Genomic DNA, 17591 nt, shown 5'->3' on the forward strand with positions numbered 1-17591 from the left:
AAAATGCTACATAGAAAGCAGAAATAAACGTATCCATATTTGTTTGACATTTCAAGTAACCAGTTAATTTTCTCCTCCGACTAAACTAAAATACAATAGAACATTAAAATTTAGATTTTTTTAACATAGAGAATTGCAATGAGCAAGAAATCCAAATTGTCTTACTGGACTTAAAATATTCACAATTTCTTTCTTCACAGATGCTGCCTGATTTGCTGATTTTCCTCAGCTCTTTCTGATTATATTTCAGATTTCCAGCATCTGCAGTATTTTGTTTTAATCTGCTTAAAACAAAGTTAGCAGCTATCGGATAACTAACAAAATTGTCCATGTGATAACATAACTTAAGCTTCAAAGCAGTACCAACTGGAAGAAAGTTCAGAAAGAAGCGGTGAGACTTAGGAGAGGAATTATAGTTATAAACAGAGGTTTGGGGAGAAATAAATGATTGGTGCAGATGTAAACTGAAAGAGAAAGATAACACAGAAAGAAATAATTCCTGTGAGTAGATCAAGTAAATTATTCTCAAGAAGAGGTCTGCTTTTCCATTTGTCAATACAGAAGACAAGGGGTCTTGAAGCCAGTGGCTCAACAGTCTAGAACACAAAAGGAGGTATATTTGCTGTGATTTTACAATATTCAGCACCATTCAAGACTCCTCAGAAACTGAAGCAGTCCATGCCAAAACACAGCATGACCTAGACAAAATCTAGGCTTAGACTACAAAGGAGAGAGAAAGTGAGGACTGCAGATGCTGGATATCAGAATCATGAGTGTGCTGGAAAAACACAGCAGGTCAGACAGCATCCGAGGGGCAGAAGAATCAACATTTCAGGCATAAGCCCTTCATCAGGAATGAGGCATGTGGGCGGGATGAGAGATAAACGTGAGGTGGGTAGGGAGTTGGGCGGAAGTAGCTGAAAATGTAATAAATAGGTAGATGAAGGTGGGAGAGAAAGTGATAGGTCAAAGAGCATGGTGAAGCAGATAGACGGGAACGACGATGGATAGGTCAAGAGGGTGGTGCTGAGTTGGAGGCTTGGGATTGGGATAAGGTGGGGGGAGGAAGGGGAAATGAGGAAACTGGTGAAAACCACATTAATCCCGTGTGGTTGCAAGGTCCCAAAGCAAGTTCGTTTCAACGAACATCTCTGGGACACCTGCACCAACCCAACTCCACCACACCATGGCTGAAAACTTCAAATCCCAATCCCAATCCACCAAGGACATGCAGGTCCTGGGCTTCCTCCATCACAAAACTGTAACCACCTGACACCTGGAGGAAGACCGCCTCATCTTTCACCTTGGGACCTGCAACCACACAGGATTAATGTGGATTTCACCTTACCTCAGTCTCAAGCCTCCAACTCTGTAAGACCATAAGACATAGGAGTGGAAGTGATGCCATTCGGCCCATCGAGTCCACTCTGCCATTCAATCATGGCTGATGGGAATTTCAACGCCACTTACTTGCATTCTTCCCGTATCCCTTAGTTCCTTGCGAGATTAAGAATTTATCAATCTCTGCCTTGAACACATTTAATGTCCCGGCCTCCACTGTGCTCAGTGGCAATGAATCCACAGACCCACCACTCTCTGGCTGAAGAAATGTCTCTTCATTTCCGTTGTAAATTGACCCCCTCTAATTTTAAGGCTGTGCCCACGGATCCTAGTATCCCTGCCCGACAGAAACAAATTCCCAGCGTCCACCTTTTCTAAGCCATTCTCAGTTACCTTCCTCCCAGCCCCAACCCCCTTCCATTTATTTCTCAGCACCCTCGGCCCACAAGCCTTATTCCTGATGAAGGTCTTATGCCTGAAACGTCAATTCTCCTGCTCCTCAGATGCTGCTTGACTTGCTAGGCTTTTCCAGCACCACACCCTCGACTCAGACTACAAAGTGGCAAATACCATTCACTCCACACAAATGCCAGGCAATGGCAATCTCCAGGAAGAAAAAATCTAACCCTAACCTCTCAACAATCAATGGCATTACCATTTCTGAATTGACAACAACGTGGAGTTACCATTGACCAGAAATTGAAATATAAATAAAATGAAAAAGCAAGCTGATAGCACAGAATCCACAAACACTCAGTCCCTCTATCACAGAGGCTCAGTAGCTGCAAATGTGCACTGTCTATGGGGTGCACTGCAGAAATTCAGCAAGACCCCTTTGACCGGAATTCCAAACCCAAGACCTATCATTTAGAAGAACAAGGGCAGCAGGTACATGAGACCACCACCAACTACAAGTTCCCCTCCAAGCAACTCACTAACCTGACTAGGGAATATATTGCTGTCCTTTCAGCGTCTCAGAGTCAAAATTCTGGAATTCCTTCCCTTTGAGAGTTCTACGTGTTTTGAGTGACAGCACAAACGACAATACTTAACCCACGCCTATATAATCTGATACAAATTAAACTGCATTCCTTTAACAATCAGAACGGTTATAATTCTGAAGTGTTGCAATCTTAGACCACCCACCACATACACTTCAGGACTAATGAAATTCTTTTTATGAACATTATTTTTAAAACAAATTTGGATCAAAAAGGCATCACACTGACAACATTAATTAAAATACTGCTGGAAAAGTTTAGAATTTTATGGGTTGTTTTTCCTCCACCTGATTCCAGTTCCTTGAACCCACTTTGCCATTCATTAAGAATATGGTCAATCTGAGTGTAACCTCAAATCCAAATTTCTATCTCCCTGATTATCTTTCAACCTCTTGCTTAACAAGAAACTATGTACTCTATTAAAAACATTCAGGGGCTTCGCTTCCACCACCTTTTCGGGAACAGAATTCAAAAGATTAAAAATCTGAATACTCCTTGTCTTTTTAAATGGATAACCCCTGATTTTTAAATATTTTGAGCCCTAGGCATAGATTTTCCAAAACATTTTCTCCACATCTACTTGTTAGGAGGATCCTCTTATAAGTCTCAATCAAGTCACCTCTTATTCTTCAGGTGAAAGATCAAAATAGTCCTTAATTGGTTTTATTCAAACATACCGGTCAGCTCATTAATTTTCTTGAGAAGCTGCTGGATGTCATCCTCTACTTGTTTGATTTGCCTGGAATATGTACTCTGACCCTACAAAACATGAAAAATGAGAAAGATAGTCACATTATTGCCACGAAATCAGGTATGAACTGACATAAGCCAGATAATATGCAGCTTGATCACTGGGGTCAATAAAATCTGATGCCCTTAAAAAATTAAACAAATGAACTTTTCCAATGATTTTAAACGCACCAACATTCTAAAAGAAAGAAATCATGCTTACTAACCACCAAGCCCACAAATGCCTTTATTTCTGCTTTCGACTGAAAAATAACTTTGAAAAACATGTATACAAACCAGTATCATACATAAACCTCTTCATGAGATGTGGACATTGCTGGTTAGGCCAGCATTTCTAATTTCCCTTGACATGGTGATGGTAATGGATGTAAGTTTGCTAGCTGAGCTGGAAGGTTCATTTTCAGATGTTTTGTCACTATACAAGGTAACATCATCAGTGAGATTCTGGTGAAGCACTGGTGTTAGTGACCCACTTTCTATATATGTGTTGAGGGTTCCTTGTGTTGGTGACATCATTTCCTGTTGTTTTTCTCAAAGGGTGGTAAATGGGGTCTAAGTTGATGTTTTTGTTGATAGAGTTCCGGTTGGAATGCCACGCTTCTAGGAATTCTCATACATGTCTCTGGCTTGTCTCAGGATGGATATGTTGTCCCAGTCAAAGTGGTATCCTTCTTCATCTATATGTAAGGATACTAGTGAGAGTGGATCATGTCTTTTTGTGGCTAGTTGATGTTCATGTTTCCCAGTGGCTACTTTTCTGCCTGTTTGTCAGATGTAGTGTTTGGTACAGTTCTTGCAAGGTATTTTGTAAATGACATTAGCTTTGCTTGTTGTCTGTATGGGGTTTTTTTCACTCTTATGACAGATCTTCTCAAAACTTGCTAATGGTGATGGTAAGTTGCCTTCTTGATTTGCTAGAGTCTTCAAAATCTAGGTACACCAGGAAGGAATTCCAGAATTTCAGTGACAGTGAAAGAACAATGATAGAATTCCAGATAAGGACGGTGAGTGGTTGAGAGGAACCTGCATTTGGTGCTGTTCTCATGTATCTGCTGCTTTTGTCCTTCAAAGTAGTAGAGGTCACAGGTCTAGAAGTTGCCAAAGAAGAATGATAAGACGTGGATAGCCCTGGTCACAAACTGAAATGTTCTTCATATTTCTCTTGGAGCAAATGGCCACATTTCCTTCATCCATCCTCAAATGATTGATGGTAGTTTGGATTTTCTATTAAAAGTTGAATTGTGGGCCTTTATCACACTGATCAGTTATCAGGTTGCTATTAGTGATGTTTACAGTCAACCAGGAGAGTGTGCCATCAAATGAGAGATCTGTTGTCAGTGAGTAGGGCGTGGCACATGTTCCACTACAATTTAAACTAAACATGTGGTTTTCTTTGAGTTTGTGTCAATGGGAGTGCTTTGTTAGTTGTCAGCAGTGATGTACTTTGAAGATGATCTTTTCCCTGCAGACACCAGGAGGCTCAAAATGCACCAGCATAGGAAGTCGCACAAACTGCCTTGCTCTCAAAACTCATCACTTCCTGAAGCTGAATATCGAATAAGTTTGGGCTGAAAATGTGTTGCTGGAAAAGCGCAGCAGGTCAGGCAGCATCCAAGGAACAGGAGAATCGACGTTTCGGGCATAAGTCCTTTTCAAGAATCCTATCGAATAAGTGTTTCAGAAGTGTCCTCATAGGTCTAAGGAGGAAGGGAGACTACAGTCTGAATGGGTCCTTCTATTAAAATAATATGTCAACTTGAAGACCTCTGACCTGATGCAGTCAAGCAGACAACTGAATCCTAGGCACCAGGCTCCTGTTCCCAGCAGTTAAAAATAGACTCAAGTTGGTGAGCCCAATTCTTTCATGTAGCAGGTTGATTCTCTGAAGAAGGAGCAGAGAAATTGGATTCTTCAAAGAGAAGGAGAAAAATACAGCCACAGCAATCATTTCACTCCACGCTGACAATTTTTTAAAATGTAGGAACTCAACTAGAACCTGGTTAGTTGCTTTCTCTATATTTAATTTATTTACTTTGTAAATATGCTGATTCCATCAGGAGTATTAGCTTGAAGCAAGATTAGTTTCATTCAAACAAGGAGCTAAATTATAAACATTGTGGAAAAAGCAACAAACGATTCGAGTTGAAATTTACAGTTTATAAGCTTGGCAACTGAATATACTAGAGTACTTACGTAAGTCTTCAGGAGGGCAATATCCCCTTCATCTAATGCTGCAATCAAATAAAAGGAGGTATAATCAGAAATGAAAAATATATTAGCTGGAATTAAGAATCATTATATGATAACTGGGCTAAAAAGTAATGTTTTTGATGATAACATGGAAACTACTTTCACAAATAAAATTAAAGGGAAAATAATCAGTTTAAAATGAAGTAAAAATACTTGAAGTTAGTGCTCACTGAGAGCTTGAGTAGCTATCAGAGACACAGTATGCATTTAGATGAAAGCTAAGATTGTGTGGGATGTTGGGGTTTCACAAGCTGGACAAAGAGAGAGAAGCAGCTGAACGTGATCTCAACTTTAACGGCAAGGATGTTCTTATGCAAGTCAATAAATAGCAAGTTAGTTTAGGTAAAGATAATTAACCATGAGAAACCGTAGGCACCTCCTGCTGTTAGACTAGTAGTTATACAGAGCACAATTCTGCATTAAGCATAGGCAAGGCAAATGTTAAGTCTTCAAGAACTATCACAGGCATAGGGATTGAACCCATAGTGGTGGTATCATTCTGCATCAAATCTTAGACATTGAGTAACTGAATTAACCAGTCCCCACTTACCTCAAGACTTTAGAACTGACTATTGAGTGACAGTCCATACAGGTTCACCAGACTAAGAAAGATACTATAAAGGAGAGCAAGATTTGTCATACAGTAAACCTGAAGAGTTAAGAGATAGGAGTATAAATTTAAAAATTAATATTTTGGAACACCTCAATGTGACTCAGAAGGCCATTAAGAAGTCATTTGCATGCTTCCTCCATTTCATGGTCCATGCAAAAATGGTCTTATACCCACAAATCATTATTTCCAGACAATCCAAGAGATAAACATATCTGAGGAGGCATGGGATACAGGGAAATCTGGATTCGGAATTGGCTGGTCCAGAGAAGACAGAGGATGGTGGTAGATGGAAAGCATTCAGCCTGAAGCTTGGTTACCAGTGGTGTTCCACAGGGATCGATTTGGGACCTCTGCTCTTTGTGATGTTTATATAAAATGATTTGGATAAGGAAGTAGAAGGTTGGCTTAGTAAGTGTATAATGACACAAAGGTTGTTGGAGTTGTGGATAATGCTGTTGTAGGTTGTACCGAGACATTGACAGGATGCAGAATTGGTCTGATAAGTGACAGACGGAGTTCAACCTGGAAAAGTGTGAAGTGATTCACTTTGGAAGGTCGAACTTGAATGCAGAATACAGGGTTAAAGGCAGGATTCTCGGCAGTGTGGAGGAACAGAGGGATCTTGGGGACCATATCCATAGCTCCCTCAAAGTTGTCACCCAGCTTGAGAGGGTTGTTAAGAAGCTGTATGGTGTACTGGTTCTCATTAGCAGGGTGATTGAGTTTAAGAACTGCAAGGTTATGCTGCAGCCCTGTAGAGCCCTGATGAGACCACACTTGGAATATTATGTTCCGGTCTGCTCACCTCTTTATAGGTAGGATGTGAAAGTTTTAGAGAGGGTGCAGAGGAGATTTACCAGAATGCTGTCTGGACTGGAGGGCACAACCTATGAATAAAGGTTGAGGGAACTAGGGCTTTTCTTACTGGAGTAGAGAAGGATGAGAGGTGATTTGCTAGAGGTGGACAAGATGTTGAAAGGCATAAATAGAGTGGATAGCCAGAGACATTTTCCCATGGCAGAAATGTCTATCACGAGGGGGTATAATTTTAAGGGGAAAGTGAGATCTGCAGATGCTGGAGATCAGAGCTGAAAATGTGTTGCTGGAGAAGCGCAGCAGGTCAGGCAGCATCCAGGGAACAGGGGAATCGATGTTTCGGGCATAAGCCCTGAAGAAGGGCTTATGCCCGAAACGTTGATTCTCCTGTTCCCTGGATGCTGCCTGACCTGCTGTGCTTCTCCAGCAACACATTTTCAGCTATAATTTTAAGGGGATTGGAGGAAGGATTTGCAGAGATGTCAGACGTAGGTTCTTTTCTCAGAGTGGTGGGTGCGTGGAATGCTCTACCAGCAGTGATAGTAGAGTCAGATACATTAGGGGCATTTAAGCGGTTTTTGGATAGACACATGCAAGATAAGCAGCATCCGATGAGGAGGAAAATCATGTTTCGGGCAAAAGGGCTTTCCTGCTCCTCGGATGCTGCCTGACCTGCTGTGCTTTTCGAGCACCACTCTAATCTAGACTCTGATCTCCAGCATCTGCAGTCGTCACTTTCACCCACATGCAAGATAGTACAATGAAGGTTATGTAGGTTAGTTTGATCTTTGAGTAAGAGAAAAGGCCAGGAGAAAGTGAGGTCTGCAGATGCTGGAGATCAGAGCTGAAAATGTGTTGCTGGAACAGCGCAGCAGGTCAGGCAGCATCTAGGGAACAGGAGAATCGACGTTTCGGGCATAAGCCCTTCTTCAGGAATGAGGAAAGACTTTCCTCATTCCTGAAGAAGGGCTTATGCCCGAAACGTCGATTCTCCTGTTCCCTGAATACTGCCTGACCTGCTGCGCTGTTCCAGCAACACATTTTCAGCTAAGATAAAAGGCCAGCATAGCATCGAAGGCCAAAGGGCTTGTACTGTGCTGTACTGTTCTATGTTGTTCTATTTAGTCTATAGTGGCTATAGTCAAAGAGTTACAACAAACCCAACAGCAGATGCAGATATCACTCCAATTATTAAGTATTTTGTCCAATGTACTATGGGCTTGGAAGCCTCCAGCTGCTTGCATGGCTACTTCCACCGAACACATTTTAATGGATGGGAAACTCTCAACATGAATGATGGCCAGCTTTATTGCTGCACTTTACACATTAAAAAAAGCTCACTTCCAATAAAAACAACAATACTCCTAACTACTACACCCAATCACTAATGCCAAAAAAAACCTTGCTTTGGTAACAATCATCTTAAAACTGGGGTGAGCTACTAACTCAAGTCCCCAAAATTAACACAAACATCTGGCAATGTACATGTTTTTCCATGTACCCGGTGTCAAGTTAAAATTAACGAATAAGTCTGACTTTGAAAATTTGGCAAGGATCATCTTTACTATTCTAAATTTGGAAACTGCAAGCCCTAGTTTTACTGCCCTTGCAAAGTCAAGGCTTGCCCACCCAAGCACTATCTTGAAACAGTTTTACTAAAAACAATTTACATTTACTGAAAAAATCAAAAATAGGGGAAACACAGAACTGGGGAGGGTCAGAGTTTAAGGATAAAGAATTTCTGATTTAATAGGGAGGTGAGAAATCTATTTCCAGGCTAATTTTGGACCGAAGGGCCTGTTTCCATGCTGTACATCTCTATGACTCTATTGGGCAAGAACTTTCAAAAGCTGGTTGGGGTCAGATTTTCGCAGGTAAAGGAATGACGAGAAAATGGGAAGCCTTCAGGAATGAGACAATGAGATTCAGAGACAGTACATTCCTTTTAGGACGAAAAGAAAGGCTGGTAGGTGTAAGGAATCTAGATGATCAGAGAAATTCAGGGTTTGCTTAAGAAAAAGAAAGAAGCACATGTAAGGTATAGACAGGATAGATTGAGTGAATCCTTATAAGAGTATAAAGGCAGTAGGACTATACATAAGAGGGAAATCAGGAGACAAAAAGGGGACAGGAGATAGCTTTGGCAAGTTGGGCTAAGGAGAATCCAAAGGGTTTTTACAAATACATTAATGACAAAAGGGGAACTAGGGAGAGAATAAGGGCCCTCAAAGATCAGCAAGGTGGCCTTTGTGGGGAACCGCAGGAGGTGCGGGAAATACTAAAAGAGTATTTTGCATCAGTATTTACTGTAGAAAAGGAGATGGAAGATATTGAATATAGGGAAACAGATGGTCACATCTTGAAAAATGTCTGTATTAAACAGGATGACATTCTGGATGTCTTGAAATACAAAGGACCTGATCAGGTGTACCCTAGAACTCTGTGGGAAGCTAGGGGAGTGATTGCTGGGCCCCTTACGGAGATATTTGTACCATTGATAGTCACAGGTGAGTTCTGGGAGACTGGAGGTTGGCTAACGTGGTGCCACTGTTTAAGAAGGGTGGTAAGGACAAGCCAGGGAACTATAGATCGGTGAGCCTGACGTTAGTGGTGGGCAAGTTGTTGGAGGGAATCCTGAGGGACAGGATTTTCACATATTTGGAAAGACAAGGACTGATTAGGGATAGTCAACATGGCTTTGTGCATGGGAAATCATGTCTCACAAACTTGATTGAGTTTTTTGAAGAAGTAACAAAGAGGATTGATGAGGGCAGAGTGGCGGACATAATCGATATGGATTTCAATAATGCGTTCGACAAGGTTCGCCATGGGAGACCGGTTAGCAAGATTAGATCTCATGGAATACAAGGAAAACTATCCATTTGGATGCAGAACTGGCTCAAAGGTGGAAGAAAAGAGGGTGTTGGTGGAAGGTTGTTTTTCAGACTGGAGACCTGTGACCAGTGGAGTGCCACAAGGAACACTGCTGGGTCCACTACATTTTGTCATTTATCTAAATGAATTGGATGTGAACAGAGGAGGTATAGTTAGTAAGTTTGCAGATGACACCAAAGTTGGAGGTGTAGTGGACAGCGAAGAAGGTTACCTCAGATTACAACGGGATCTTGATCAGATGGGCCAATGGGTGGAGGGGTGGCAGATGACATTTAATTCAGATAAATGTGAGGTGCTGCGTTTTGGGAAAGCAAATCTTAGCAGCACATATACACTTAATGGTAAGATCCGAGGGAGTGTTGCTGAACAAAGAGACCTTGGAGTGCAGGTTCATAACTCCTTGAAATTTGAGTCACAGCAAGATAGGATAGTGAAGGCAACATTTGATATGCTTTCCTTTATTGGTCAGTATTGAGTACAGGGGTTGGGAGGTCATGTTGCAGCTTCACACGACGTTGGTTAGGCCACTTTTGGAATATTGCGTGCAATTCTGGTCTCTTTCTTATCAGAATGATGTTGTGAAACTTGAGAATTCGAACTATAGGGAGAGGTTGAATTGGCTGGGGCTGTTTTCCCTGACACTTTGGATGCTGAGGGGTCACTTTATAGAGGTTTATAAAATCATTAAGGGCATGGATAGAATAAATAGATAAAGTCTTTTCCCTGGGGTGGGGAAGTCGAGAACTAGACAGCATAGGTTAAGGGCAAGAGTGGAAAAGAGGCCTAAGGGGCAACTTTTTCACACAGAGGGTGGTACGTGAATGGAATGAGCTGCCAGAGGATGTGGTAGAGGCTGGAACAATTGCAACATTTAAAAGATTTATTGATGGGTATATGTATAGTAAGGGTTTGGAGGGTTACGGGCCCGGTGCTGGCAGGCGGGACGAGATTAGGTTAGGAAGGTCGGCAGGGATGAGTTGGACCGAAGAGTCTGTTTCCGTGCTGTACATCTCTACGCCTCTCTGGTCGTTAGTTTTGGAATTTACTGAAATCGGCAATAGAAGCTGGTTCATTGAATGTATTCAAGGCTGTCAGACCGTCAATTTGGGCGCAGCAAAATGGCACGAATAGAATTGGCTTGACAGGTCAAAGTAGAGGCTGATGATTTTGGATAAAGAAAATAAAATGATGGTCATGACCCGAGGAGTTGGATTCTGCTCCTGAACGGCACAGTAACAGGGCCTCTGCGCCCAAACCAGACAAGACCAGACTCCATTCCCGACACCAGTTTAAGCCATCAACTCACCTCGAATGGGCTTTTCTTCTTCTTTTTCTTCCTTAGCTTTACGTTGATCGGTTCCCAGGTAATCTGGCATGATCACAACAATTCAGGCTCGGCCTCAAACCTAAACTCGGAGCGTTACACAGCACTATTCCAGGCCCTGCTCCCAAAGTGCACCGCGGTGCACCGGAAATTACCTTGCCAGTATCCGCTCCGTGACTACTTGGTCCCGCCGTCGCCATCTTTGTGATGGGCAAAACAAATTGTGCTGAAACAACATTTCCCATCAGAGCACATATTAATGTGAGATTAGTTATTATTGATGAAAGCATTTCATTTAATAGCAGTGGAGGTTTTAGCTGATTTTGGAATAAATTGTTGGTACAACAATTTATACAACACCGTACAACCTTTTTTTTAGATTAGATTACTTAGATTAGATTAGATTACTTACAGTGTGGAAACAGGCCCTTCGGCCCAACAAGTCCACACCGACCCGCCGAAGCGCAACCCACCCATACCCCTACATTTACCCCTTTAACCTAACACTACGGGCAATTTAGTATGGCCAATTCACCTGACCCGCACATCTTTGGACTGTGGGAGGAAACCGGAGCACCCGGAGGAAACCCACGCAGACACGGGGAGAATGTGCAAACTCCACACAGTCAGTCGCCTGAGTCGGGAATTGAACCCGGGTCTCTGGCGCTGTGAGGCAGCAGTGCTAACCACTGTGCCACCGTACCGCCCATCCACCGTGCCTTATCGCAGCAAACTCTGCAAGACGTGTCAAGAGTGGACAGGGATATCACCATTACACGTGGAGACACCACCCACCATGTTCATGGCAGGTACTCATGTGACTAGGCCAATGTCGTCTATCTCATTTGCTGCAGGCAAGGATGCCCTGAGGCATGGTACATTGGTGAGACCGAGCAGAGGCGAAGGCAACAGATGAATGGACACCACACAACAATCAACAGACAGGAGTGTTCCCTCCCAGTCAGAGTTAAAAGGAGTTCTGGGATTTATATATTAACGAACCAAAACTAGCAAAACTATTCTAAAAGATGACAGATTTAATCTACATTTGCTTAATATATTTCAGCCACATGACAATGTAACCTTTTGCTATAAATTCTGTGTCTTATGGTCCTGCTCGACAACTACCTGATGAAGAAGCAGAGCTTCGAAAGTTAATGCTTCCAAATAAACCTATTGGACTATAACCTGGTGTTGTGTGATTATTAACTTTGACCACAGATGATGCCAGACTTGCAGAGATTCTCCAGAATTAAACATAGAACATAGAAGATATGAGCAGGAGGAGGCCATTTGGCCCTTCGAGCCTGCTGTGCCATTCATCACGATCATGACCGATTGACTCAATAACCTAATCCTACTTTGTCCCCATAATCTTTGATCCCATTCACCTCAAGTCCTATATGTAGCCACCTCTTGAATACATTCAATGTTTAGCATCAACTACTTCCTGTGGTAATTAATTCCACAGGCTCAGCACTCTTGGGGCGAAGAAACGTCTCATTTCCATTCTAAATGGTCTACTCTGAAATGTGAGACTGTGACCCCTGGTTCTGGACACACCTGCCATCAAGAACATCCTCCCTGCATCAACCCTGTCTAGTTCTGATAGAATTTTATAAGTCTCTATGAGCTCCCCTCTCCTTCGTCTAAACTCCAGTGAAAACAATCCTAACCTAGTCAATCTCTCCTCATACATGAGTCCCGCCATCCCAATTATCAGCTTAGTAAACCTTCACTGCACTCCCTCGAAAGCCAGGAGGCCAAGAAAAGGAAACCAAAATTGCACACAATATTCTAGTTGTGGCCTCACCAAGGCCCTGTATAACTGTAACAACACATCCTTGCTCCTGTATTGGAAATAAAGGCTGACATACCATTTGCCTTCTTTGCTGCTTGCTGCACTTGCATGTTTACCTTCAGTGACTGGTGCACAAGGACACCCAGGTCCTGCTACACACTCCCCCCTCCCAATTTACAGCCCATTCAGGTAGTAATCTGCCTTCTTGCTTTTGCTTCCAAAGTGAATAACTTCATATTTATCCAAATTGTACGGTATCTGCCATCGATTTGCTCACTCCCCAACCTGTCCAGATCATTCTGAAGGATATCTGCATCCTCGTTACAGTTCACTCTCCCACCCAACTTGGTATCATCTGCAAACTTTGAGATGTTACATTTTGTTCCCTTATCCAAATCATTCATTATATTTTATGAATAGCTGGGGTCCCAGCACTGATCCCTGTGGCACCCCACTAGTTACTGCTTGCCAATTTGAAAAGGACCCATTAATTCCTACACCTTCTTTCCTCTCTGCTAACCAGTTCACCTGCCTCTCTTCCAACCTAGTTTACTGTATCCGGTGCTCCTGATGTGGTCTTCTCTACATCAGTGAGACCAAATGTAACTCAGGGCACTTTTTGCTGAGCATCTCAACTGGGCTCGCAAGGGCCGAACTAACGTCCCTGTCACCACCCATTTTACTTCCCCTTCTCACTCCCTTTCTGACAATGAGCATCCTTGGTCTTCACCAATCAGCGAATCAGACTACAAATTGGAGAAACAACATCTCATCTCTCACCTGGGCAGACTACAGCCCGGAGGACTCAACAGTGAGTTCTCCAATTTTAAATCCCATCCCCGACTCCCTTCCCAGCCCGACCCCTCCCTTCCATTCCTCTAATCGACCCTTCCTTCCAGCTACCAATTGGATTCATTCCTCCCATTGACTAACCAGGTGATACCCTCTACCTGTGTTCACCTATCCCTACCTCACCATCCCGTCCTTCCCGAACCCCACCTCCTTTATCTGCATCTCCCCTTACATGCACCTCAGTCCTGAAGAAGGGTTACACCAGAAAATTTGACTTTTCCACTTCTTGATGTTTACTGTGTTCTTCCAGCCTCCCACTTGTCTACCTTGGATTCCAGCATCTGCAGTTTTTTTTGTCTCTAACCAGTTTTCTATCCATCTCAATACACTTACCCCAATCCCGTGCACTTTAATCTTGCACAATAACATCTTTGTCAAATGCTGTCTGATGGTCCAAATATACCAGATCAACTGGCTCCCCCCTGTCAACTCTACTAGTTACATCTTCATAGAATTCCAACAGGTTTGTCAAGCATGATTTCCCCTTCAAAAATCCACGTTGACTCTGTCTGATCCTGCTTTCTAAATGCTCTGCTATAAAGTCCCTGATAATGGATTTGAGAATTTTCCTCACTAGCAATGTTAGCTTTACTGGTCTATAATTCCCTGTTTTCTCTCGACTTCCCTTTTTTAATATTGGAGTGACATTAGCTACCCTCCAATGTGCAAGGACTGTTCCAGAGTCACAGAATCCTGGAAGCCAACCACCAATGCATCCGCAATTTTTCGAGCCACTTCCTTATGTGCTCAGGGATATAGATTATCAGGTTCTGGGGACTTATCTGCCTTCAATCCCATCAGTTTTCTCAGCACCATTTCTCTACTAATATTGATCTCTTTCAGTTCTTCCCTCTCACTAAATCTCGCATTTTCCAACATTTCCGGTAACTGATTTGTGTCTTCTTTTGTGAAGACAGAACCAAGATATATATTCAGTTGCTCAGCCATTTCTTTGTCCCCTACTATACATTTCCCTATTTTTGTCTGTGGGGGACCTACATTTGTCTTCACTAATCTCTTTCTCTTCACATACCTATTGAAACTCTTAGTGTCAGTTTTTATGTTCCCTGCAAGCTTACTTTCACACTGTATTTTCTTCTTAATCAATTCATTGGTCCTTCTTTGCTTAATCCTAATCTGCTCCCAATCCTCAGACCTATTATTTTTCTTGGCCAATCCGTATGCTCTTTCCTTGGATCGGATACTATCTTTAATTTCCTTTGTAAACTATGCATTGGCCCTCTTACCCATTTTGCTTTTGTTTTACTTCAACAATTCTAATAATCTCCTGGCTGGCCCCACCATCAACAAACTGTTACCTGTGATTTACCCTCGTCCAGCCTTCAGAGAACTCTATTCTTCCAACTTTGATGTCCTTTTTTGTCCATGTGTCTTTTGTCTTGAATTACCAAATGTGATGTCAACCATCAAAGTCCTAAACTCTGGAATTCCTTCTAACTCTCTACACCTCACAGACTCCTCCTTTGAGACCCACATCCATGAAACATCTACGGGGTTAGTTTATGTTAAAGATGCTACATTCATGTGTATTATTTATAGGAACAGGAGTGGATTATTCAGCCTGGTGAACCTATCCATCATTCAATACAATCATTGCTGATTGGATACTTCAATGCCTTTCATTCACTCTATCCACATAACACTGTACAACACTGGTATTCAGAAATCTACCAATCTCTACCCTAAATATACAGGTAGTTCTCCTATAACACTGTAGCTGTGTTCCAGTGAAATCTCACTTAACACAAAATTGCTTAATAGAAATAATAGGGCCTATGGGAAAAGTGGGGCTGGGACAGACCAGCAAAAAATATCATTCAAGATTGCTTAAAAATCATCAAAAAGCCTAACACAAAGTAAAGCACAGCTTGAATGAAGGTTTAATCATATTTATTAAAAAACAAAATAAATTTAACACATTACATTGAAAAAGTATTGTTAATGCAGGATCGTCATTACCACCTTCCGCTGTAGTTGTGGTTGCAGAAGTGGATGGTTTTGGTTGATTGTCTTCAGACTGTTTCTTGGGGGTTGGTTTAAAAAAGACATCCAGTTTTTGCTGTTTTGCCCTTTGTCTTCTGTCTTGAAGAAGCTGTTCATCAGATGCCAGATGATATTGAATGAATTGCTTGCTTCATTCTGCATTGTAATCATTGTTCTATCACAGCTGCAACTGCCTTTCAATTTCCCTCAGGATAGAAGACAAAAGAAAAGTGGAAAGCTCTTGTGGTGTTGCATCCTGGACTTCATCTTTTTCATCTCCAACTTGCATGTACACCTCAGCCACAAGCTGTTGTTGATAGGCTGTAGAGGGGGCTTCACAGTGAGTCTTCAAGTCACTCTTCAATATCTTCACTTTCTACTTCTTCAAAGCCAACCTGCTTTGCAAGGGCAACACAATGGTCTATGATTTTTGGAAACTCCTCTAGTGGTTCACATCCTTTAAAACCTTGAAAGAAATCTGGGAGAAGCTGCCACCAAACTGCATCCTTACTGATATCAGGCGAAATTGAGGACTGCAGATGCTGGAGATTAGAGTCGAGTGTGTGGTGCTGGAAAAACATAGCAGGTCAGGCAGCATCCGAGGAGCAGAAATATCGACATTTCGGGCAAAAGACCTTCATCTGGAAATATGAAGGACTTTTGCTCGAAACGTCAATTTTCCTGCTCCTCGAATGCTGCCTGACCTGCTGTGCTTTTTCAGCACCTTACTGATATCACCCCAGGCCTCCACAATAATGTCAATTGCATTCTTGATGTTAAAGCTCTTCCAAAACTGAAGAACACTGTCCTTACATTCCCTGTCAGTAACTGCAATCAGCCTCTTGTAGGTGCATCTTAAATAATAAGCCTTAAAAGCTGATATTGCATTGTGGTCCATGGGTTGAATGAGACAGGTTGTACCTCACATGCTCTGATGGCAGCTGACATCGGTACATGCACAGAATGAAGCGTGTGAAATGATTGCCACTGGAATCGCACTATTGTGAACAGAGGTAAGTGTTCTCGAAAATACCTTTCCCTAATTCTTCAGCGACATTATAGCCAAACCACACTGCTGAAACAGGTTTTATATGAGAACTGAGGAAAGTGTGTCCAGCAGGCTAAGATAAAAGATAGGGAGGAGGGACTTGGGGGAGGGGCGTTGGAAATTCGATAGGTGGAGGGAGGTCAAGGTGAGGGTGATAGGCCGGAGTGGGGTGGGGGCGGAGAGGTCAGGAAGAAGATTGCAGGTTAGGAAGGCGGTGCTAAGTTTAAGGGATTTGAACGAGACAAGGTGGGGGGAGGGGAAATGAGGAAACTGGAGAAATCTGAAGATTTCTCCAGTTTCCTCATTTCCCGTCCCCCCACCTTGTCTCAGTCAAATCTCTCGAACTCAGCACCGCCTTCCTAACCTGCAATCTTCTTCCTGACCTCTCCGCCCCCACCCCACTCCGGCCTATCACCCTCACCTTGACCTCCCTCCACCTATCGCATTTCCAACGCCCCTCCCCCAAGTCCCTCCTCCCTACCTTTTATCTTAGCCTGCTGTACACACTTTCCTCATTCCTGAAGAAGGGCTTATGCCTGAAACGTCGATTCTCTTGTTCCTTGGATGCTGCCTGACCTGCTGTGCTTTTCCAGCAACACATTTCAGCTCTGATCTCCAGCATATGCAGTCCTCACTTTCTCCTTTATATGAGAACTACCTGTACTTAAAGACTGAGCCTCCCTAAATAATTTGAAAAGTTTCAACACCTTCTCAGATAGCCAAGGTGGGGAGAGAACCTACTTATGGAGGTATAACATTGTTTAAGATTTATCTGCTAGTTTACATCGACTACTTACTTATATATAGCAACACTTTATTTCAAAATCAACTAAAAAATTCCAATTCAATTAAATAAAATCATTTCATCAAAAAAAAACTTTCCTCAGGGTTCAGAA

The 17591-nt window shown here is 42.5% G+C and overlaps 1 protein-coding gene across 1 annotated transcript in view; it reads right to left on the minus strand.

The window, feature by feature from the left end:
- The window catches only part of psmc2 (proteasome 26S subunit, ATPase 2), a 30030-nt gene extending 18903 nt beyond the window's left edge, over positions 1 to 11127 (minus strand). The window contains exons 1-3 of the mRNA XM_043713845.2: positions 10973 to 11127; positions 5286 to 5323; positions 3020 to 3101 (exon numbers count right to left, since the gene is read on the minus strand). Coding sequence (XP_043569780.1) covers positions 3020 to 3101; positions 5286 to 5323; positions 10973 to 11042 — 190 coding nt within the window. The 5' untranslated portion in view covers positions 11043 to 11127. The remainder of the gene's footprint in view (positions 1 to 3019; positions 3102 to 5285; positions 5324 to 10972) is intronic.
- Positions 11128 to 17591: the final 6464 nt, after the last annotated feature.

This window comes from Chiloscyllium plagiosum, unplaced genomic scaffold (assembly GCF_037043375.1).
Source record: "Chiloscyllium plagiosum isolate Xiang-an unplaced genomic scaffold, Cpla_swu_hap1 HiC_scaffold_23, whole genome shotgun sequence".
NCBI classification, from domain to species: domain Eukaryota; kingdom Metazoa; phylum Chordata; class Chondrichthyes; order Orectolobiformes; family Hemiscylliidae; genus Chiloscyllium; species Chiloscyllium plagiosum.